This window comes from Coturnix japonica, chromosome 2 (genome assembly GCF_001577835.2).
Source record: "Coturnix japonica isolate 7356 chromosome 2, Coturnix japonica 2.1, whole genome shotgun sequence".
Lineage (NCBI taxonomy): Eukaryota > Metazoa > Chordata > Aves > Galliformes > Phasianidae > Coturnix > Coturnix japonica.
The window spans coordinates 99,351,734-99,377,790 of NC_029517.1; the positions used below are offsets into that span (position 1 = coordinate 99,351,734).

The 26,057-nt window shown below is 39.4% G+C and overlaps 1 protein-coding gene across 1 annotated transcript in view; it reads right to left on the reverse strand.

Moving 5' to 3' along the window:
• Positions 1–20,145, reverse strand: part of ALKAL1 (ALK and LTK ligand 1) — a 34,177-nt gene extending 14,032 nt beyond the window's left edge. The window contains exon 1 of the mRNA XM_015855580.1: positions 19,812–20,145. Coding sequence (XP_015711066.1) covers positions 19,812–20,145 — 334 coding nt within the window. The remainder of the gene's footprint in view (positions 1–19,811) is intronic.
• Positions 20,146–26,057: the final 5,912 nt, after the last annotated feature.

Sequence of the window (26,057 nt, forward strand, 5' to 3'; positions counted from 1 at the left end):
GTATGAGAGCAAGAAAGCTCTGAGCGAAGCAGTAAGCAACAGCTGCTCTAGATCTCCACTGTACCCACAATTTTGTCATAAACTTTCCCAAGTTGATTTAAACCACTGTTGTAAAGCTAATGCACTTGTTGTTCAGCACCTGGTTGCTGAGATGAGTATCTAATTTTTCCATAATTTGGACATGTGGAGAGGTAGAAGACTAAATAAATCAGAGTCCCAGGCTAGGGCATGTGCTCAGCCTGCAATAGAGACATAGCTGCATCTCCTTGGCTGAGGATTACCACTTTTCTTTGTTCCGTGCATTAAGATTGCAAAGCTGTGACCACAGGTGCTGATTTTTTACCCTGTGTTTGCATTGTCTCCAGCGCTATGTAGTCACAATCACACCTGGAAAATTCATGTCCTGCTTTTGTATAAATAACAAGAAGACACATGCTTAGAGCACTGAATTAGTCAAAATCCACACAACACAGCTTGTTGACAGCTCCACATCCTCATATCCTGAGGTGATATCACCTTGGCAGAAAAAAAAACAAAAAACAAGACAAATAATGTCTCCAACAGGCAGCAGCCTTTGCTTACTTTACTTCACAGAGTGCCCTACAATGTCTGACTTCAGGCTGTACTCCAGAAAAACACAGAAAATGACAAGTATCAGATCTTGGGCTCTTTTTCATTCATCTCTCTTCATTGGATCTTAAAGGTCCCTTTCAGCTCAAGCCATTCTACAGTTCTATGATTCAACGACTGTCCTTTAACTCATATATATAAGAAAAAGAAATCTTCATCAAGAACCATGATCTTCACTTTTTGTAAGAAAACCCATGCATTTCAAATAAATAAATAAATGCACATTTTCTTCAAGTTCTGAAAAAAATTGAAAATAATAATAAAAAGAAAAAATAATAAATAAATAAACAAAAAGCAGAAAAAAATAGTAAATGGATGCTAAAGCATTTCTGGAAAACTTCTCCAAGGCAGGTAAATGTTTCAGGAAAATGCATGTGTATCCAAGGGAAGATGACATTAGTTACAACTATCCTTCCATCTGCTACCTAAACTGTATTTGTCAGATTTAAACGCTGAAGATGCTAAAGTACACTCCATAGCACACTTCAATTAGAGTATTTAAAGCCTGGCACTTTTAGCCAGGCTTAGAATATCCACTGTAAAAGGTCTGTCATATGTTGGAATAACAGACCTTTCTGAATCTTACATTGTTCTGCACTTCAAGCAGTCACTTATTAATAGTCAGCCAAGCAGTCCAAAAGATTAAAAACTCATAGAAACTTGTTTGTAAATAAACACTGTTCAAGATATGATCAACAGGAATGGTAATGTATCTTAATATATCGTACAATGATCCCGATCAGTTTTACACTCGTACTGGTAAATCCATTTTGAGTCAATATATGTTCTGTCTGTTCTTTAGAAAGGGGAAGGATTCAGGAATTACCTCTCCTTTCCTTCTTGCATACTTGCAACAATGCCAAGATGTTTTTACCTCATGGAAAAATATAATGTATGGTGATAAATGTGATAGTGATCTTTCAAATGGAAATTCATAAAGGAACTGGTAAGTTGTCAGAAGAATTTCTAGAGATGAAAATAGACAGAAACAAGAAGAAAATATCCCAGTGAAGAAACATACCTGAAAGATGAATGAACGGAAAATTGCAATGCCAGGATGAAAGTATTCATCAGCATGATAGCGGTATCTCTTAAAAATAAACAATGCCTCTACAAAAGCAGTTCTTAAAAGCAAATACATAAGAAAGCAAAATTAAGATATTCTTTATGCCTTAATTTAACTACATAGTGATTTATGCAAACTGTAGGAAGGGATATACAGCTTCAGTAAAATACAATAAAAAGAAGTGATAATAAATAAATAAATAAATAAATAAAAGTCTTGTTCCAGATCAACGAGTAAAATAGAAAAGAGTACAAACACAAGGCATCCTTGTGGGAAAAAGAGAAAAGTAACATTCCATTTGATAAGAGCATGTTATGGTGCTGAGTAAACTGCAGGAATCTGACTACAGACACTGTCACATGTAGCAAAATATCCTGAGAATAAATGGAACATGAAGTATGCACCTAGAGATTCTGATTCAAGTATTCCTCCTAGACACAGACATCACTGTAGGCCTCTGTCACAAGCAGTCAATCCCATCTCCTCACTTGCCACACCACAGCCTCATAGTGCTTAGGAGAATGGTTTCCACTATTGCTAAGAAGAGTCAAATTAATTAATACATACCACTTTCTTCAGTACCCTGACCAACTGAAAAGCCTCAGTTTCCTACTTTCATTCATTCTTAAACTTTGGCTGTGACCAACTTGATTAAAACTTTTATTGTTAGGCCTAGGTAGGACAAAGTTCTTATCTATAAAACTGGAGATGTCCAGCAGCTTTGACTATGATGGAAACAGGGTTTTAAATGCTGCAATACCATTGCAATTGTAATAGTATCACTCTTTATTCTGAAAAGAACAGCTGAATTAATCTAGATTTCATCTAGATTTTAAAGTTCCTGTGGATTATCAGGTGGTGTCTGATACATCAGAGAAATAGAGAATAGAACATTTAACTGATGAAAGCATATGATGTTTGAACTTCCTACCCGGGGACAACCGGGTCTGTCCAGGAGTAATCCACACACTTAGGACAAATGTGTGCCTGTGTTACAACTCACAGACTGATTTTTTTTTCACGTTTTTCCTATCGTACTTTCTCACAGGGAGGAAAGAATGAACATTGTTTTATGCAACAGAGAGCAAATCCTTCCATCACAAACAATCATGAATCTTGAAGCATGTTCTAATTTTTAGTATTAGAAATAACAGCTATATAGGAAAATATCTACTTAGGCAATGTAATTTAAGTATTTTTTAGTCTCTTCATCTGTGATTCCTACCATATAAACACTACATCTGCTTTGGTTTTTCCAAGTTTGCATAACTGAAAGCTTTATAATTTCAAATTACCTCAGTCATTTGTTTGCTTACACTAACAAACACACACACTACTTTCCTCCAACAGATTTGCAGTTTGCTCCTGTGGACAAGGGAAAACATTCTATTTCTGTACTCAGTATTCCAGGACGTCACCATGTTACTACTTCTGTTAAATAACACACACAGTTCCCGCTTACTGAATATTTTTATTTTGAGACTTTGATGTGTACATACTAAGTTCCACAGAGCATAGATGGAAAATGAGTTAATGCTCCAGACAGATGCATTCCTTTCGCTATGTAATACCATTGTTTGAAATTCAAAACTTACCAGATGCTTCCAAGTGCTGTGTAATGAAGATTACAGTAAATTAGCAAAGATCTCTAGCATTTTGTATCCTTGTCTGCTCCAGCAGGTGAAAAATGACCTGCTATATTAATATTTGTTGGGGGAAAAAAAAAAAAAAAGACTGAAATAGACAGAAAATTACTTGGTTTCATGTAGGTGAGAGCGTCTGCTCAAGAGAAAATCCTGAATTAATCTACAACTGCATACCACTGCCATCTACTGAATGCAGAGTATGCTGAATGCACTCGCACATACCTTTCTGCTCTGGAAGCTGAGTTTACTAGGATTCCCAATAATTCTCATCTCAAGGAAGCCCTTTCAATTCTCACAATACAAACTCCAGCCTGAAGCTTAAGGGTTGCAATTGAGAATTCATAATGACTAGGTCAATTTATCTTCTAGTTCAAGAGTTGGCATAAACAGTATTCTAATCTCTTTAGATTAATCTGCTGTCCGTGAAACCTTTGTTTAGTACTTTGACATTATTTATAGGGAATATTTGGAATGCACTCTGTGATATTTAATTGTACCTCATTAGTTAAGTACTAAAATGCTAGTTCTACTTCCATATTGAATAAATGCTTTCATGCTTATTTACATGTGCAAGTTTGAACCTATGCTTCCAAGTATACTTAAACTGGTGACTGAAAGTTTACTTTCCCTGATGTTCATTCCAGTAATATTTTTCTGATGTGAGCACGGCAAAAAACACTCCATTTACATGCTGAGTAATTGGTATCTTTTCACATTCTCCCAAATTTAGTTATGAATAAAATATGTGGTGTTACATATTTAAAATGAAGTCTTTATTCTGTAATATTCTTTAGGAAATTGAGTGGTGAAGTGGGCTGTGACATCCGTCAGTTTAAAAGTACAATGACTGTAAAGTGAAAATTGAACAGGACTTGCTTTCATTATGGCTGATCCAGTCTGCTATGTCAGTCACTGCTGGCAAGAACACTACATTAAATGAAATCAGTATATAAATGTGCTGAAGGTGGGCATAAAAAGAAACACCAGCTTCTAAAGTCTTAGTCAGGCATTTATTCATTATTTCTACTTTTTCCCCCTCTCTTCCCTGTGTCAATCCACCACACATAGAGTCAGACACTCATTCTTATCCCAGAGACTCTGCTCAGCGACATCACCTATTTCTTGCCCACTCTGGTAAGCGTTATCTGTATCAGTAGTTCCCTTAAATCCAGGGGAATTAATATTCACAGGAAGTCTGTAGGAGAGTAACTGAATCTATTTGGTCCTACCAAAATTACAGTGTTATGAATACTAAGCACTGGGGAAAAAAAAAAAAAAAGAAAGAAAAGAAAAAAAAAAAAAAGGATTCTACAAAAGATTTCTTTACACAGCTCATATAAACAAATAAGGACACCTTCTTCAAAGAATAGTAAATTCAACTATTAGTCACAGCTGCATAGTCTTCCTCACTGATTAACACCTCCTTAATCTCCTTAATGCAATTGAAATAGAAAAATAGAAGCTGTTTTGGACCTACATTTTTTTTCAGGTTTATTATTATTGAAAATGTCTGGTGGGTTCTGTATATTTTATAACATAATATCAATAGTATCATATGCAAAATAAACCAAGGCTAATGTGACTTAGAACTTCAAGGAATATATATTTATATTTATATATAAATATTTATAGATATTTAGATATTTATTTAGTTATATTTAGATACTTATTTATCACTGCTAACTGATAAGCAAGAGGAGTCTTGCATTAGGTAGGAACATTCTAGTTCTCTGAAAAGCTGATAAACAAGAGTCTAGGAGGTGTTACCTGCAGTAGCAGATGGCTGTATTTAATAAATCCAGTAGGATCAGTCATGTACTTCTAAGTGAGAATCTTGCTTGAATTCAACAGATTAACTATCTCATCTATGTCCTGACATCATCACCATTAGGTGATAGCCTATGGTGTTTAAGAGAGCAGAACATTTTCAGGAGTCCTCTCTGCTAAAACTCCTTTAGAGCTTTTTCATAATGAAATGCTAAGTATTACATGAAGACTATCTAAGCTTGTAAACGTATAATAATGATGGATGTGGTGCTCAGGGACATGATTTAGTCAAGGGTCATTAGAGTTAGGGTAGAATGGTCAGGTTGCGGTTGGACTTTATTCCCATAGCCCTTGTACGTCCCTACTGGCTCTCACAAGCTACAGTGAAAGCAGTGGTCTTGTCAACACTCCTGTACTATTACAGCTAGTTTCATGGCACACCTGACAATACAGATCTCCCAAGCACAATCTGTCAGACACCTAAGTTCTTTCATACAAGTAAAAGGAGTTGAAGGTGATACAAACTCCTCTAAGACAAACTTTTCTGTCTGCCTTTCTTCTGCCTCAGGTGAAATCAGTCTGTCAACAGAAACTTTCACAAAATCAAAATGGTATGAGCAAACAAAGCAAATATATATATATATTTCACTTAAGTTTGCTTCTTTTCATTTTATGATGATGCTACCTGGGAAGGATAGATAAGTTCTTTCTCTTATAATCCAACTTTCTGACTTGAACTTGCAGGACTATCTTTGAGACACCACAACTGCTCACAATTTCTCAGTTTTTCTCACCCTGTGATACACATCATAGTAGCATACAAAAATGGAAGTCCTTGTGACAGTAGAAAGGAACACACATCCAGAACTAAGAGAATAAAAGTAGTGGAAACAGGAATGGAAGCATCTGGTTTTCATATTAAATAATTTATAGCACCTACACAGGATACACAGAAGATGGGCATCTACCTAGGATTCCTGTCTTCACTCTTACCTACATCACTTCTTCAGAGACTGTGGGGGAAAAGTACGTTTCAGTAAGTTCCTCTAGAAATCTGAGCAGTAGAAAAGCTTTCAGCCATGGTAAGATGATAAAGACCTCATATTCCGGGGAAGGATCCAGCCAGCTTCTATCTGCACTGTCCCCTGACCATGCTCTACTCATCCATTGCATTTTGACTGCACTCCCTTTGGTCTCCTCGCTTTGGCTGGTCTCCACCAAGCTGTTGAATGAGAGCAGGGAGTGACAGGAATAGTTAGCAGCAATCGTTGCTATGAAGACAACTATCGGCACGGACAGTAATTCCAGGGAAGCCTTCCTACCTCAGCAGAGCAGTGACTATTTACAGCCTGAAAGAAGTTGCCAGCCTCCTCTTAAGGGCAACAGATTATCCCTAGAGAGTTGGCTTCTCTGAGCCTGGACACTGAGTTGTGGGAAGGACATAACCTGAGGCCGAAAGAAGCTAACTCACCCGAGCTGCAGAAGCAGTAATTAATCACATCTAAAGGACTGAGATAGGCATAGAGGGGATTGGGAGTAGAATTTTACCTGCTGTAAACAGGTTTTCAATACTGCTAGTACTTTGTTCCTCCTGTCTTTGATCTACACTTGCTTTGATTTTCCTTTAGTTAACTTATCATTTGTGAAGGGAAAGTAATTGTTCATTAAGTGCCCAGAAAATATACTCAGAAAGAGAAATCATGCTGAATATAAGACTGAACTAACAATATTACTTTAGTTATTATTATCGTCATGAGCTTGGACTCTGAATGTTGGCTGGCCAGGAGACAGCGGTGCTTGCCAGCCCCCTCCTCATTGCCACCCTCAGATGCCTTCTGAGGCCTGAATGCAGAGATCAGCACCAAAAGGTTCCCCTGAATCAGAATATTTCTACCAGCATCTTCCAGTATGTCCAGAAATATGACACTAAGTAATGTCTTTTTACTCCATTTATAATGTCATCAGTTACTCACTGTACCAACATTCATTCATCATCTGGCCACAGTTTGCAGAAATACGTCAGCCTGCAAATTGGCTGTAGATCTTTCAAGATAATTTTCTGTCTGTCACCTGTCTAACCAAGATTTCCCTGTCAGTAGAGCTATAAGAAGGCTCTTAGCTGGGTAACAGCTGCATGTTAATGTCTCCCAAAAACAGCTGCATGTGTGAAGACTTCTCCCAAAATCTTTCACTTCTTCCTGAATGTAAGATAATCAGATGAGTCCATAATCAAGCGATTCTTTCAACTTTTCATTTGTCTTTCTTCTGATTCTTTACTCTGGAAAGCATTCATTTTTTCATTCATCCATTAAATATATATTTTTTTCTACTTAATAGAAAATTTTAAAATGCTGAAATGCTTCAAGTTGGGATGCAGGTGTAATTCTGACATAGTCAGAGTTTCAATCTAAAAATGCAAAATACATATATGTCTCAATGTATGTTTTTTAAATTGGCTTCTATGAGAAACTGACGCCAGAATCTGGAATTCCACTTGCCATATTTAGAGGCTTATAAGCCACTGTCTGCATGTCAAATTTAAAATAAAAACCAAAAGCTGACAAGGAAATACATTCTGCTTAAAGTCTTAGCTTATGTTTACAGTCATAAAACACAAACTACTTGCACACTAACAGCTCTCTAGGATTTCTGACCAGTACAAAAATGATTCTAGAAAAGGTGGTACTCTCAAGTAGCAGTTTTGATCGCTGAAAAACTCTGGAAGGAGAGCATAGCCTGATACTGTTCTCCTTGATTTCAACAGAAGCAAAAACAGGTCCTCAATCTGTGTGTAATTCACATGATCTACTTAGCTAAACAATTAAGTCACAGCTCTGACATCTGATATTTATTTTAAGTTCTTTGAGCCAGATTCTCCACTCTGAGCTAACTCTTTTTTTCTATTCTGTTGGCACAAAGGCTATAACAACCGTGGATTTTCCCAGCTGGAGATTCTCCCAGCATGAATAAGTCTTTACCTGTCTGGCAAAACCAGCTTTCGTGTTATTTCCTCCTCCTTTACACTCTCTGAACTTTAGCCATCTTCTTATGTGAAAGAGTAAAAGGTTTGGTTACAACCCTGGTTACCATGTTCAAAATACACTTAGCCTGCATACTTGTGTTTTCAAATTAAAGATAAATTTTCAATTTTAAGTAATCCAGAAGCTTTTGTATATAACGTATGTCTTCGTAAATACCACAAAAGGAGCACATTGAAGATCCGTCCAAGGTACATCATCAGTAAGACACCTCAGAAGCTCAGCATCAACTTTAGCCAAAACACTGTTGTGTTACATTTCTGGGCAGAATAATATTATAATATTATATAATATTATAATATACAATCCTTAAATGCTTGCAAGATACATTAAATAATCACCTACAACATTTGGCTAATAGGCATGAGCTAGCATATAATGGCCCAGAAAAGTAGGCATACAGTTTCATACACTAAGATTTTTGGCCAAGAAAATGAGTCAACCTGGGAGCTAAACAACATCAAAGGGAGCAGTTTTCATAATACCATGGTCCCTTCTAATCCACTGCTTTCTAATCTGCCACTTTCCAATAATTCATTAAGACGTGAACAATGAGGTTGAATTGTCGGCAGCTAGTAAGGCCTCAGCTAACCGTAATGAAATTATAACAGGATATATTTAATAGGTTGAATATCTTGAATTCAGCTATAATTATGTTTATTAGTAATTCTTCAGTAGCTGCTCAGAAAGCATGTTTCCATTAGTTAATCCTTGCCTATGGAGACCTCTATATTTATTTGGCAAAAGAACATAAAGGAGCATGGCTTTCCTTTTCTGTTCTTGTATGTAAATCTCTATTTCTACCTGAAAATACTGTGGGATCAAGAAATAAGCCAAATCTAATGGACATGATTACTTTTCTGCTATTACAATTAGTGATCACACTAGAAAACAAAACTGAAATGTATATAGTTTTAGATCTATTCTGACAAGTTTTATTTTTGAAAAATTTAGCAACTATAGTTTGTATTGCAAGCCCACTGAATAGCAACAAAAGCAAATACAAGCACCATGTGCATAATTCAAAATAACAATTTTTCTTCTTTTCTCCTCTGTCAGACATGTAAACATGGAAAACATGTAATTATCCTGAGAAGCAAAAGAAAAGTCGCAAAACAATTACAGACTTGATGAGTTTATGAAAACTTTTCCTTTTCCCTAAGAGATCCAAATAAACAGGTTAAGTTATTCCTCAAGCAATTCAAATGGAAAACTGTATGGTATTATGCAACATTCTTTATTTTGAATACTGTGTTGTGAATATATACTTTGCTCTTTCCAAGAGGAAAGACATGTTATAATGCTTATTTTTCATTAAAATATAAAAGGATAATTCACCAAAAATAATGAGACATATAGACTGACTAAACTATTTGAGGCATTAATTTACTAAAGCTATGTTTTTACTATTCACAGATCTTTTTTCTGTAACAAATAACAACTTCTATTCATTTATCAGCTACTTGAAATCACTTAACTATTAAGGCAGATATTACAGCTGAATCCAGAGACTCCAAATCATATTTGGAAAGTTATTGAAAAGCACTTGACTAAAGGCAGTGTCACTCTCAGAATGAGATACAGAGACTAGATATTGATAAACATAAAGAGGAAATTCACTTTTTGCGATACTGCAAATCTTTATGCAAGTATTCTCTTTCAGCTACCATGGCTGCTAATAAATGTAAACTCTAGAATATTTACATAAATTAAACACAAGAACAGCTGCAATACATCAAAAGGAATACATGAACTAGTTAAATCATCTGAATGAAAGCTGATGACATGCGCTCAACTGCATACAAGCCAAACTCAGAACTGACAAACACAGGCAAACTCTATTGGAGTGAAAGGAAATGGGATTGAGTTTACCAGAGCTAAATCAGGCCTTAGTCTTTCTGAAAGATGAATACGCTCCAAGTTGATTGCGATGCAAATTGCAAGGTTTAAGTTTATTTCAATTTCCTATACTAATTTTAGAAACATGTCTATTTCTGTTTGAATTAAAACAGGTTGAGAAATGTCATAATAGATTAACAACTCACAGATTCTCACTTCTTCTGAACTCCTATCTTAAAGATGTTTTCAGTGAACATTCATGCCCAGGCTAAGGTCATCTTACTTTATTATAGCTATGCAAGAATATATCTTAGAAATGACAACTGGGATCTAAATATTTTGAGGATTAAATATAAATGCAACAAGAACAATGAGCTACTTAGACACTGATATTCAAGGTCTTCTCTTGGAGAAACATAAGCAGGTGTAAAATATATGCAAGCCATACATTTCAGTAGTATTTGCTGGGTAGAAAGAACCAGCCTTAAGCAAAATTACAGAAAATTCTTTCCACGTCTTGGAACTGAGGAAGTTTTATGTCTTTCTGGGTTTTAAAACAGCTATCACTACATATCTTCTTTCCACTTGAGTCTGACACTCGTCTGGCATCTTGATAGGCTCAAGATCATGAGATACACTGAGTTTAGAATGATTTGCTATGTTTTCTTCTGGGAGAAGCTGCTAGAACCTCACATAGATGACTACAGTTCTGGGGGTGGGGGGACCGCGAAGCAGTGAGAGGCAATACCAAACCTAAGCTTCATAACACTACTATGAACTGCTGCCTACAGTAGCCCACAAGAGGTGTTCTGGGTGACAATCTCCAGTCACAGGACTGTTTCAGCATGTAGATAGAAAGCTGTAGCTATTGTGACTGTGCTGAGACAGAAGAGGCTAGTGCTGAGTGGAGGCAAAATTAAAACACCATTCTTAAAAATGTATGTTTCTGAGATCTTTCCTAAGCGTAGCACAAGAGAATAAACTTTATTTCCTTGTATGGGTAGAATATTACAATCACAGAAGCACAGAATTGCAGGATTTGGAATGGACCTCACGAGATGATCAAGTCCAACTCCTCTGCTAAGGCAGGTATTCTACAACAGATCACATGGGTAGGCAACCAGATGAGTCTTGAGTATCTCCATAGAAGGAGACTTTACAACCACTGCTCTGTCACCTTTACTGTAAAGTTCTTCTGCACATTAGTATGGAACTTCCTATTTTCAAGTTCTAGGCCATTTCTTCTTGTCCTATTGCTATGCACCACTAAGAAAGGTGTGGCCTCACTCATTTGCCTCCCATCCCCCCTTAGATACTTATCAACATTTATCAGATCCCCACTCTGTCTTCTTTTCCCCAGGATGAACAGACCTAGGTTACTCATTCTCTTTCATGTATGTCCCCATGGATGAGAACAGTCTTGCATGTGATTAGAAAGAAAAAAAAAAACAACAACAAAAAACCACACACACACATTGTCAATTATTAAAATTTCAATTGCAAATGAGAAGCATCTCATGTTAGACATGCTACGTCATTAAAAGACAATGCAGAAGTAACTACTTTATCGTAGTTATAGCAGTAACATCACAGCTATCTTCTCAGATATTTTAATCCGTTAATTTAATGGGATTTAGCATTTTTATTAGTCTTGTGCTGCCACATATACTGATGAGCACACATTTCCTAACAATTCATTTCAAAGGTTTCTTCTTCTTATATCTTGTTATCATAAACAATAAGGTTTATGGAAAAAATATATATATATATGTGTCTAACGCATTTCCAGTAAGGTTTTTGTTTTGATTGTCATCTATACATTAAACAGTCAGGTAGAAAGGAAAGCATGATTTAAGCAAAGCCTTAACTAAATTTTTCATGTTGCCACTAAAGTTGTGTAAGATCTGCAAGAGACATTACAATAATTGCTATAGTGATGCAAAATCAAATATGTTTATTTTCAACCCATAGATTCTGAACTACATAGGAAGAGCACGTCCTAAAATGCAATCTAACTAACTAAACTTAAACTGATCTAAAAGATCAGTCTAAGAGATCCTGAAAGATCTAAGAGACTTACAATAAAAAATTCAGAAGTTTTTTTTTTTTTTTGCGTGCAGAGTTGTGCTCTTCCTGTAATTGTTTTTTTTACTCCACCACTGTAATTGTACTTTAAAAACAAGGCATTAAGTTTATAAAGCAACCATAATTTGTAACTCCAAATTGTATGTTCCACTGGTGCTAAAGTTGGTATTAAACAAACCCATTTTTAGTCACTCTTGAGTAAAGACAGTGGAGTAATTGAGGATTTTTTGCCCAGTAGACATAATAAAATATAGGATAATATAAAAATGTCCACTAATCAATGAAATGCTTGGATCCTTCATGTGTTAAATATTGTTTATAGCCTAGAGAGAAAGAATCGCACCCTCAAATGTAATCAATATTCAATCAATCCTCTGACTAGACCAACTGCTTTCCATTTGACCAACATTAAAACGCCCCAAAACACAAATAGCCTGTAGAACTTCCACTGAAATAGTAACCTCTAATTCACAAGTGACAAAATGAAGTATGCATCCTTAAACTGAACAGAAATGCCTAACCATCAGTTGAAGCTAACAGAGATTAGCTGCTCTTTTACCAGCAAAATGCTTTCCATTTTTGCGTCTTCTGATTTCTTCTCATTTCTGAGATTCAAGTTCAACTTGTTCTCCTCAACAGTTAAGATTCACTTGTGGTCTGATGGGCAAGGAATGCATGCTAACTGCTGAATCTTCAACAACAGAACAGTTGTCCCAGAAAACTTGGTTTCTACCAAATAAAAAAAAAATCTAGTTCTGTTTAACACTTTTAATGTCTGCATACATTCCAAACTGTTACATCTTTTCTAACAGACTGCTTTAATATTCTCCTCTATCTTCAAAACCAAATATAAGTGCTGAATTAATGAAAAAAATGTTATTCTTCTTTACAGAATGTTTTTACCAAAAGGGAAGGCATATATTATGGACATTAAAGTGCACTAATACATTGTGTTTAAAAAACAAATTTCACAAACCTTTTAGGTATTTTCTTTTAAATTACCATGAAAATTACTAAGTATCACTGAAAATTTTAATTCTCTAGACAGCTGGTGTAGCGCAGACGATGAGGAGACACTCTCTCTTACCTCCTTAAGTACTTTCTGGTCACTCAGAGAGATCATCTTCAAGAATGATCTCAAAACAGTGACAATACATATTAGAAATGGAATCAGCCTCCCTTTTCTTTCTGCAGCTTTCCAGTGGCTACTGTCCTACATAGAAAGTGTACACATGACGTGCCTGTACATATGGAAGTACATAAATTTAATAAGTTTGCTCTTCTCAACTTTTAAAAAGCTCTCTCCATGTTTACACACATATTTAAAAATTAAAATAATCTTCAGAATTGAGGAAGTGTATTTTCAAGGCCAAAAATTTAACTACTACGCAATAAATGTCCTGCAAACCTTTATACACTTCTGTACTACCATTCTTATACTTCTCAGAGCCTTCAGTAAATTAACACCTGAAATAACATACTAGTAAAACACCAAGACCTGCTGTTGTTTTTAATTTTTTTATGATAATCAGAACTTCGTATCTACAAGAAAGAAAAAAATAAATAAATAAATTCAAATCTTTAGTTTGTTCATAGGCACAGCGCCAAAGTAGACTAATTCAAAATACATGCCATAGTTCCTGGATTACAGGCATTTGTGCACTTGGATCTACTTTGAAGTGAAACTTGCTTTATTTGTTGCTCACTGCCCTGCACATTGGAGGAACCCTGATGTACTTCAAGTTCAAATCTGGTGTAATTTGGTGAAGATTGGTCATCTTTCTGGGGCTAGAACTGAACATATTAGTAAAATATCTCTGATATTAGCAATTACGTCTCTTGTCACGATAAATACAGGGTATTTCTTTTCAAATCCAAAATTCTAATCCTAATGAAAAAGAAAGTCATTGTTGGATTTTTGGGTATAACAGCTGAGCAAAAAAAACCAAAAACTTCTGCATATGCTGAGTTCATCTCTTTTCCCTTGTTGTCGTATACTGCCATGTAAAACACTGGATACCCTGTCTACTGTAATTCCATAAGGTTTCTCCCCCCCCATATGCCAGCACATCATATGCCCATGCACTGAGACCTTTGGTTTGCATTACGCACAACGGAAATAAGAACAGAGCCCCCTGAAAATTAATATAAATATTTTATTTTAAGGACTGTTCTGATGGACCCCCCCTACTTTTAAGTCCAAAGTGTATAGTAATTACACTACAATAGCAAATATAGTTTTGTTATTGCTCACTCATTAGCTACCAGGGTTGGTCCACAGGCTCAACATCGCCTACCATGGTAATGAAGACCTCTGGCTTATCCTAGATTTCAGATCAGTTCCGTTCAGAGGCCTATCTCCACTGTTTGGTAAACATGCTTGCCAAAATCACAGCATCACTGTTACAAGGCATACTGCACAATGCATCTAGGAACCCAAGCAGATAAGACAACTAATGTAGCAACAGACAAACAAGTAATAAAGAAATCGTATCCAAGAAGGATCTGGATGTAATGACAGATGCAGGCCCCTCAATGGCAGGTTGAAGGAGTATATATATTCTGCAGCATTTGGGATGGCTTAAGAAACTACAAAAGCTGGAAGTAGACTAGATGCACTAAGATTATTAACCTCTTACAGTTCAGAGAACTAACACAGAAGTAACACATTGTGGAAGCAATCACTGTGGTAAGTAACAGCTGTCCTGAGCAAAAGTCCCGGGTCATTCCATTTTAAATAGTGAAAATGATGAAAAAGCACGTTACAAATTTGCACTTGTCAGAAATAAAACTTTGGAGTGTAGAACTGAACCTTTATGACAGGAAACATTATGTCATGAGTTAAAAAGTGGCGAATATCAAATTGATTAGGAGAATTTATCATGGAAAATTTGAGAAACATAGAGTCATAGAATAGCTCAGGTTGGAAAAGACATTAAAGATCATCAAGTTCAACTGTGACCTAACCATACTACCCTAACTCTAACAACCCACACCTATGGCTGAGATTGAAATGTTATCAGTATAGTTAATGTAAAGTCATTCTTGACTTGTTCATGAAAGACCGTGGGGAAAAAAAATCTAACCTAATTGCATTTTTGTGGATATAACTAACTTTTTTATCATCCGAGACAGTGATTATCAGTGGGATAGTTCTACCAAACTCATTGGAATTGCTCAGATTACAGAAACATGATATTGAGAAAAACTCACATCCCCTCTTTACCTTGCCTCAGTATCCACTTGCCTGGGCAACATATGACATCTAAATTGCTCCCAGCACACAACTTACTGGGCATCCATAGATGTTCTGCTGAGAGGAATTACACCCAATAATCCATTCAGTTTGCTAATTCTATGAGAATATATTTTCCCCTAACTACTAGATCTCACATATGCAGTTATGATTTATTCACACATCATGCCCATCCCAGTTACAGTAAAGAAAAGTGAACTCCATAACCATTTGGAATACTGGTTATATTAAGCCTTTGAAAGCAAGATATATCTGCCTTGTTCACTTTCAGAAAAGCACATCCACCAAAGAGAATGAGTACTATAACGGAAAAAAAATATATGTATATACGGTATGATTAAGGGAGGATGGATGAACTAGATGATCTTGCAAGTCCTTTCCAACCTTGTGTGATTCTATATAATTACATTTTGGTAATCATAATATCATAATTTTGGAAAATGTCATTTTTATTAACTCTCATTTTTCTGTATCCCTTCTGAAGGATCAGCTATTTCTATTAACATAATACACTTTCTTTTAAAAATTAATAAGAATACTTGGAGAAGATAAAAGCATTACAGAGAGACCTGTGTTATTCCATGCCATACATTTTCATTTCCTAAGGACAAGGTTTACATTCTTCTGTGGCATCCTTTTTTTAATCCAGACCTGCAATTACACTCACTGAAGTAGTTTAGTCTTAGGCACAGCAGGTCTTGCAGAATTGGAGACTTCCAACTGTAACTGTCTCCGCTCTATCACGAGATTTTTTAAGTGAGCAAAAAGTGGTTTTGATTCAACTGAAAACTAAAATATCAAACATATCTTTCAAATATAACTTGTAATGAATAATGGTTAAATCAGCATCGTGTCATGGCACAATGTGCAGTTTTCTTTTGCTGATGTGTAAGAAATTTTGGCACAAAGCTGAACTCTTAAGTTTAACCACAGAGTTTAAACAGTTTGAGGGCCAAATTTTCGTTCCAATATGTTATTCAGAATCTGAAGTAGATATGCTCAGGAGGCTAATTTGAACATTCTGGTAAACTGAAAACAGTATTCATCTTCATTCCTTCGTGCTTAAAAAGTAACTCATCAAAATGTTTTAAAACGCCTTGCTGGTCTCTCAGCACAAAGACAAATTTCAGTACCCTTCCCCTTGTAAGTCTAGAAGTTCATTTCTCCATTGGCATGGGGAATATGCAAGGAAAGGAATAGTTAAAGCAGATTTATTTTTTCCCAAGTCATCTTTAAATCTAAGTATATGGAAGCTATGTAGGTTCTGCAGAAAGTGTTTGGATGAAGGTAACAAAGATAATCTCAGGAAAATGGTGAACTATTCTAGTTCCCTGACACAATATTCCAAAATAACTTGATGTTGAATCTTCTCTTCGTGAAAAAATATATATGGGATCTTCATGAGAAGAGAAAAAAAGAAGAAAAAAATAATCAGAAAATAAGAAAAAAACATCTCAAGAATAGAGACTTCACAGAAATCAGGTAAAGTATGTTGTGACAGAAAATCCAACCCCACTAGCTATAATAACTAAGAGGAACAACTTGTATTTTCAGTGAAATCCTGCTAGAAATCCTAGCAGAAGTTGAAGATTGCTTTTGGGATAGTTGGAATACATTATTTCTTCTGAATGTAGATGTTAAGACAGATGAAGTGATGGGAAAACTAGTGCCTTTATTGCAAGTGTGGGTGCCTTTCCTGGCCCTATAAGATACATGATGCAAATCTTCATATGAATAAAAAGTGCACAAGATGCATCTCTGATGCCTAAGGGGAAAAGGACCTGAAGAGTCATTTCCAGGCAGGAACCCACAACAGCTCACTGCAGGTTTGAGTGTCCATCCCATTTCAGTGCTGCTATTTCAGCCAAACATATTTCGATGGCTGCCCATTCTGCCTAGTTAGAGGACCCCTAACAAACCCCCATAAAGCAGTGTGGTGATTATTTCCATGACTTAGCTCAATGCCAAAGCCACAAGCCACTTTCAGATCAAGCATCGCAGACCAACGTGCCTTGCTTTACATCTTTTCTAATAGAACTGATAGATATCTGTAGGATGTCTGACAGTGTCTCACCTTTCTGTCTCTAGACTCACTGAAGAAATCTCATGATGTTGTGCTTTTCTGTTATGGCCTGAGCCATCACAGCAAGGAGGATGATGTTCCATCCCTTCTCAATACTTCATCCCCCGTCCTCTGCTTCTGCCACTTTCATCATGCTCCTCCTGAGATTCACCCAGCAGAACACCAGGCCAGCTCTCCTCACTACACAAATAGCTAAGTCCCAAGAATAAAAATACAAGAAGACAGGGGTGTGAAGGTGCAGATCAATGAGCTGAATTAGAGTATGGTGGAGTTAGGCTAAAGCTGGAGCCAGCCCCCAGGGAAGAACAGGAGGGAAAGCACATTAAACCCTCCTGGCATCCAGCATCCTCAGAAAACAGGAAAATACACAAAAACAGGAATACTTTTCATTCCATATGCCTGACTGTGCTTGATGCTTTGTGTTTCAAATGCAAGAAGCAGTTGAGCTACTCAGTTCTCTTTTATATCAGACACTTGGGTTTCATCTTCTGAAACAAGTGGAGCTAATCCAAACATATAACTGATGTTAAATGCTTGGCTCAGCAAGCAGCTGAATGTAACACCTCTCCTGAGTGGTGGGAACATAAGCAGTTCTGAGAATCTGACCCTCAGGTCCCTCCAGCCAGAGCAGAAATCCACTGCTCCTGTGCTGGTGACAGGAGTTACAGCTGCTGAAGACTTGTAAGTATAGCCTTTTCACTGTTTTCTGCTCCAAAAACAAACACATAACCATTACAACAGGTGCTAATTTCTATCTTGGCCATTTGTCATTCAAAACAGAAGGAAGAAATATCAAAACGTGATCATTTTTTAAACCCTAGATCTGACCTTTCTGGGCTGCAGAAAGCTAGCTTGGTGGCTGGCCACAGGATGCTGCACCTGTGCCAAGAATAAGTGGGGAACCTCTCACTTCAAGGATGTTCTAAAATTCCACCCCTGTAGCATACAGTGTATTTACTAAAACCAGTGATTAATAGAAAACAAACTTCATTATGTATATATTACATATGATGAATTCAAGAAAATTCCTCTTTGAAGCTGCATAAATATCTTATGGCTTGGTACAACTATACAGTCAGGAATAAACATCTCAAATGGGGATACCATTGTCCATAATGGATTTTTTCCCCAAGCCACCTGGTACCAGCAATCACTGCTCTCAAGTTTATACTTCTTTCATTCTCTTGAAAGGAAAGCATATGCAAGGCACCTCACATTGTGCCTTGAAAAAAGCCTTCTTGCATATTTTTTTTCCTTGAAAAGTGTACACTGAAGGTTTGCCTGAGGCACATAAAGAATTAAGCCTCAGTAAGTAATCACTCATGACCAGTCACATTGAAAACCTTCAACATCTTTTCAGTTAGCATACAGATCTGTGGCAAACTGGTTTGGGCTGCCTCTGAAAAAGGAAGGAGATCAGGAATTTTGTGGGGATGCTCCAATCTGGTACTACTGGACCAGTCGGTGCCTTTTTCAGACAGTGCAATGACCACACTGCGGGAGTGTCTGTCCTACCAATCACAAACTCACCTGCTGATGTTCGGACTTTTCACACACAGTCAGTGTTTTCTGAAGTGAGATGCTTAATTTCCATTAAAATGAACCACTGGTCATAGAAGAGCAATCTAGCAGTTTCAGCCACAAGGGTGCTCTCCAGGGAGGCAAATCGCTAAGAAGCCACGCTCCCATGCTTTCCCACACCCCGGTTTCCCTCCGGTAGGGTCTCTTGCAGGCGTCAAGAGAAAAATAGGAGTGGGCTACAGCCACGACACAACCGTTGTTTCAGTCCTTCCGAGCTGCACCATCCTAATCCACACAAGTCAGGAGCTCAGAAATGGTTTGTGTGGCTTTGCATAAAAAGCCGATATGGGATATGGGACCTGCTGGCCAAGCACCGTCTGTGACCAGCACCGGGCAGCCGAGCTCGGACTGTCCCCACTTGTCACGGCCAGGAGTGAGGTCTCCGCCCTACAGAGCATCCTCCGGGAGGACAGAACCCGCTCCCGTGCACAGACTGAATCCATCCGAACAAGGCTAGAGAAAGGCATCACGCCAGAGAAAGTCTTTAGGAGTAAGCCGGGAGATTTGCCTCTCAGATCATTTTTCCTCTGTTCAAAACAGAGGTGCGCTTCTAACTTTGGAACGGGGCTCCCTGGGAGCTGGCAGCTCTGCAGCACGGGGAAGTTGGGAGGCGCGCTCAGAGGAGACCGGGAGTCAGCGGCAGCTGAAGGCTGAATCCCGAGTGCCCCCTCCCTCCCTCTCTCCCTCGGCACCGAGATCCCCATGGCGCAGCTCCCGTGAGGTCAGGCGATCGCACACTCTCCCACTCCCCCCAACCCCCGCGGTGCCGGTCCCGCACGGGTACGCGGCGGCGGCGGGACTGACCGCGACGGGCTCTTACCTCCAGCACGGGCGGAGGCGAAGAGCCGGGGAGGCGGCGGGGCGGCGGCAGCAGCCGGGGGTGGCCGAGGGGCAGCAGCGGCGACGGGGCGGGGGTCGGGCGGCGGGGCGCCGCCGCTGTAGCGCCGGGAGATCAGCCGGTCCCGCCGCGGCGGGCGGGGCGGCAGCGGGCGGCCGTCGTCGTCCAGGGCTTGCAGGAGGAGGTCGAGGAGCTTTCCCCGCTCGGTTCCCGCGGCGGGGACGTCCCTGCCCTCGGCGCCGGGCGGTAGCGGGGCCGAGGCCAACAGCAGGAGCACGATGGCGGGCAGCGCCTGGCGCTTCTTCGCCCCTCGCATCTCTGCGGCGCTGGGAGGAGGCAGAGAGCGAAGGCGGTCAACTCTGGGCCCGGGCCGCACCCCGCCCGCCCGCCCCCCATGCCGCGCCCGCCCGACCCCCGCACGCCGGGGCAGGGGCGGCCCCGCGGGGAGCCGGCAGGAGCGGGGAGCGCAGCTCCGACGTGCGGCCACAGGACGGCCCCGCCGCGTTCTAGAGGCGGATTAGGGGAAGGTTATTAGCCCCGCCGCAAGTAGCGCGGTGCGAGCCATTCGCTCGGTTCTCTTTGCCCCCCGGCGGTCCCGTGGCGGAGGCAGCCGCCGGCTCAGCAGCGACGGGAGCGTACGGGAGGTCGCCTGGACGGTGGCGAGTTCCTGGGGAGTTACATCGGAAAGTGCTGCAAATCGGAGTGTAAAGGCCAAAAGCAGTTACAAGAGGCTGAGGCTTCGGAAGCGGAGCGTAATACCCCTAAGTAAGCTATTCTAATTATAGCAAACAGTTAGGATTAAGGAGGAGGGAGAGAAAATCAGTTATTTACCAACAGCCTCACGGTTAGCATTGCCGGCAAATCCTCTCGGGCGAAAAAGTTAACAAGAGCCCGAACCGGCTCCCTCCGACGGCTCCGGGCTCTCCATCTGTCCCTTAGCCGCTGGGGCGCAGACAGCGCTAGGGAAGAGCAGAGCCCGGGGACAAGGGAGGACCGCCGGGCTTTCCAGCAGAGCACGGCCAAAGGCCCCCTCTTTAGAGGCAGCAGCTTACCTTCAAGAGCAGAAAAACCTCGCCGAGCTGGCTGCGAGGAGCCGTCTGCTGCCGTCGGCTGAGAGCCGCTGTCCCCACAGAGGCTCCGCCGGGCGCGGAGCGGGGCGCTCGGTGCTGCGCCCGCAGAGGGGCGATGCGCCCGCCAAGGCCATGCGCTTCTCTTATATAGTGCGTACCGGCGTGCTCATCCGAGTACTATCGACTTTAGGTGGGTGGCAGCCGGTGGAGACACCTCTGGTAATCACTCTTGGGCTCGGAGAAGGTCTCCTCTGACAAACTTCCTCCTCCCCGTTTGTCCTCCGGTGGATGGCAACTGCACGACGAGTCTGAAGAGGCTCTGATCTGTTCGTGAAATTAGATTTCCCCGAAGACCGGGAAACGCTTACTAATAAAGCTGCCGGCTCAAGAGATTAAAATGCGCTTAAACTTAGGGGGATTCCCTTGGGAGTAGATCAGGAGGACTATTTATTGTTTTACTTTCTTCTTCCCAAACAAAGAAGCCTTGAGCAAAGTCTGTATGAATTTGGGTCTGTTTTGCCGGGAAGCGATGCTGTGTCTTTGGTGGGTGAACTCACAAGCAAGGGACGTCGTAAGAGTTTGTTTCTCCCAAACAACTCCTTTAATTTTTAACGAGACTTAATGAAAAGCGAGCAGCAGAAGACACTGACCTGATGAGTCCATTAATCACACACGGTGAAGAACTTGCCTTCTAGGACCGTGGAAATGTGAAAAAACAAAAAGCTGGGGAAATCTCTTGTCAGAGAGCAGTGCATGCAGGTGGTCTGGGAGCAGATTGAAAAGCAACACAATGTCAAAACTATACACATAATAACAGAATTTGTAAGTATAGCATTTTGTCAGTAACTCTGAGATATTTTGTTAACAGGAGTGGGAGAAAAGTAAAAAACATTTGAAGTATCCTTGAATGTGAGATTTTGGATTTGGATGACATCTCTCTACAAACTTTGTCTCTTCCTTAAAACTCTGCTGTTCCTGCCCTTCCATGGCTTTCTCAGGCAGGGCATACGTGGGGCTGTATCTCTCAGGGGCTGTATCAGTGCTGGTGATGGGAAGAAGGGAAGAAGGCTTCTTCTCCACCTCCTCTTGCATTTGTGCCAACCTCACCTTTTTGCTTCTACATCAATATTGGGGGGTGTATAAGGAGTTTTCTCTGGTCAAAGTGTCAGGTTGAGTGAAGAGAAAAAAAAGGGCTGTTGCAGCCTGAGAAATAAAGCCTAACAAATCCTAAAGCTTCTCTGCACTTGTTTGTTGTTGTTGTTGTTTGTTTGTTTTTATTTCATTTTCAGAGGCATATTTTCCACTGCAGTATGGGACTGAATTGATTTGAGCTCCCCTGTGCACCTTCGTAATTGGTCATGAATTTTGTTCACGTCTTCTAGACTTGGAAGCAAGTCATGTAGAATCATAGAATCACTAAGGTTGGAAAAGACCCCCAAGATCATCAAGTCCAACCAGCTACCTTACTTGCCCAGTAACCAATCAGTGCCACATCTGCACATTTCTTGAGCACCTCCACTTCCCTGGACAGCCTGTGCCAGTGCTGAACCACTCTTTTGGAGAATCATTTCTTCCTAACATCCAACCTGATCCTCCTCTGGCACAACACTGAGACCACTGAGTCTTTATTGGATGAATGTTCAAGGCAAATAACACAATACTCAAAGGAACTAAAAGAAATGTTGCAGAAACAAGAAAATAGTCTGTCATCTCTTCCACATGTCCACCAAAAGATCCCCAAACTCTGCAAGCTGCAGTAGGTGGCTATGCACTTACAATGAATGAACACTCGAAACTTCTCATTTGGGAAAATTTAGGAGATCCTGGACAAATATTACCAAGTATCACCTACATTCAGTGAGTTTTTTATATGCAACAGTTAGTGCAATATTTAGAATTGTATAATGAAGATTTAGGGTTCAAAAGCTCCATAGCAGAACCCAATTAGGCTTTTCACCATTGTGAGACAACCAGCTTTAGCTTCGTCCTTTATCTGCTCTGTCACTTGCTTCCCTCTTTGGAAGAGCTGTATAATTCTTTCTTTGGATTGAATTTGTACCCATCCAGAGCGCAAAAACTGGGTTGTTGGGTTTTTTGTTATTGTTGTTGTTGTTTGGTTTTTTTGTGTGCCCATGAAGACACATGATTTTTGTTATTACACAAACATACAAGTATTCTTATTTAATTGTTAAACTTGAGGTTGTGCTATTGGTTTCTTTTCCATCACTGTTTTAAACCAAATTGAAAAAATGGGTGTTTCATTTATTACCAGGACTTTTTTACTCTCTTTCTCTTTTTTAATGTTACCCTTTGTGTGCTTCCAAACTAGATAATCATGAGGTCAAGTAAAACAAAAGAGGGGCTGTCCTTGAAGGAGTGTCTGAGGGCAGATCTATCAGGCCCTAATGTTACTGCAGTCAGTCCTATTCACCATTGAGGAGCTGGATCAGTGTTTAAAATGAAAAGAGCCAATTAGAGCCAGATCACATCGAAATCACAAGTTTTAAGTAGCTTTTTCAAATTCTTCTTTAAGCCCAAGAGCCTTAAAGACTTACTAAAAACAACAACAAAGCCCCCAGAACCCTGTCTCCTTTCAAATCGTTTAGATACCTGAATTCTTCAGAGAATATTTGAAAGAATGGCAGCCAGAGAGCAACTTGAGGAAGATGTCTCCTTTACTAAGCCCAGGCAATTCTGAAAGATTGAAAACCCATTTTCAGGTCACAATCACATTGGCCCTTTTTTGTTTGTAGCCCCACCATGCCTCCTCCTCATTACATGGTGAAAGAGCCCCAGCGTGAAGTTTACTTCAAAGAGAGCTTCTTAAGGCTGCACTCAGCGTCTGGTTTGGGAACTGAAAACATGTTCAGAATGAACTTAAATAAGTCCGGTTATTTGCTTCTATTAGCCTGCGAATTTAAACAAGTGAATCACATTTATTTTTTTTCCTGTGACATGTTCTTATTTTCTGATTGTTCTTAGCCACAAGTCTATCTTTGATTGAAGTTAAAAGCAGACTAGTTAAATCAAAGAATCATAGGACTGACAGACTGACTTGGAGAGATTATCTAATACTTTCCATTGCCCAAGGTAGAGCCAGCTGTACCTATGTCACCAAAGCTCAGTAAGAAACCTGACCTTTATTTTTCCCATCAATCTTAATACTTCAACCCAAATCCATTAAAAGAACAGTTGGTAAATATTGGTTTAGTAGTGATTTTTTTTAATCTTAGGATTTATACTGAAATATAAAAATTGTCTAAATATACTCCCAAAGCACACACTCATATCAAAGTGAGGCTAAAGAAAGACTTACAGTCTAGGTGTCTTACTGTTTCTAAATGAATCTGTCAGCCAAAGATTTCCGTGGCCACTAAAGTAAATCAAGAAGTAAAACAGAGAGAAAACCTGGTTCTGTTGAAGCCCATGGGAATTTTTCTGTTGACGTTATTGAGCTGGGATTTAATGCAGGTTTGTTACTAAAGGTGAGATGAAGAAGTGAAAAATGACCACAGAAATATGAATGTATTAGCCAAAGCAGTAATTTATAGATGTCTGCTGTAATTTCTGATAAATAACAGAGCATTCTCTCCATTTTTTAGACCACACAATTTCCTTAAAATCAGAGGTGTTAAACAGCTGTGTCTGTTGAGGCTGATGTAAACATACATGGTCCTGTCTCAGTGTAGAGGACTTGATCAGATAATCTCTTGTGTATCTCTTGCCATCCTTTATTTCTGTGAGTCTACAGTGGAAGTTAAGCTGTAACTTTAAAAATTTATTCCATAAAATCATATCATAGTCTTTCTAAATAAAATAGAGTGGGCCAATCTTACTATTATAAGCATTTCTAAATATCTCTGACTACAGAGTAATAATGGTCTTTACAGGCTTTTCCTTTAAATAAGTTTTTATTGAGGCTGGAGGGGGTTTGCCCATGCAACCATGAAGTCAAATTCATCATTTTTGGAGGACCTTTGGTTCCATTGTATTCTGTCTAGGCAAGAGTGGAGGAGTGTGGAGGGGAGAGCACGGTGCAGTGCAAGCTCCATCTCTTGCCCAGTGCACACATTTGGCTGAATGAAAATCCACACCTATTACATGTTACATGCATGTGTTTCACTTGGTGAGTAAAACAAAATGATTGCCACTAATAATATTTCAACCTTCAAACTGCAAGTGTTTGTGCCCACCAAGACACAATTTTTGTTATTAAACAAACATGCAAGTATTCTTATTTAATTTTTCAACTTGAGCTTGTGTTATTTCATAAGATCATAGAATCATAGAATGGCCTGGGTTGAAAAGTACCACAAGAATTATGTAGTTTCAACCCCCCTGCTATGTGCAGGGTCACCAACCACCAGACCAGGCTGCCCAGAGCCACATCCAGCCTGGCCTTGAATGCCTCCAGGGATGGGGCATCCACAACCTCCTTGTGCAACCTGTTCCAATGAAGTGAATTTAAAGTATGTACATTCACAAAGTAAAGAGAAGTATATTTAAAGTATGCACTTTTGTGAACAACTGTTTTCAGGATAAAGCACAGGAGGAATAAAATCTCATCAGAAATATCTGAAGAGCTCCCTCAGAGTTCGCCAAGAACTGTAAGTACTTCCATCAAAGAGGATATTGACACATTTCACAAACTCAGGATCAAATATCCCACTAGCGTCATGTTTTTGTTGCCCTCTTTTTTATGTTTTAATTAAAAATACAGAAAAAATAAGTTTTGATACTTATATACTTACAACTATATTATATATTTTATATGCAGGCCAAGACAGTTCTTTATGCAGTGCAGCCCAAGCAAGTCAAAAGGCTGGAGACCCATGGACTAGATGCTACTTCACAAAACAATCTAATCCAAATAGTTTATCCTACAATCCAAATACAGAGTCATTTTCAGAGCTTAGTAGCAAGGGTAATAACAAGCAGGAAACCTTACAATCAAGTCTAATTTTTTCTCTCAGTAAGAAGCTTCAATCAGACAAACCTGGATTTAAGGATTTTTGGAGGCAATAGTTCAGTGGCAGCCTTTACCACAGAAGGAAGGAAAACCACTGCAGGCATGCTATGTCAGGGTAGCATAAGAGGCCAGAGCTTACCATCGTGCTCCACCATGGTAATCATTTTTAATGGAAAGAACATTTTGATA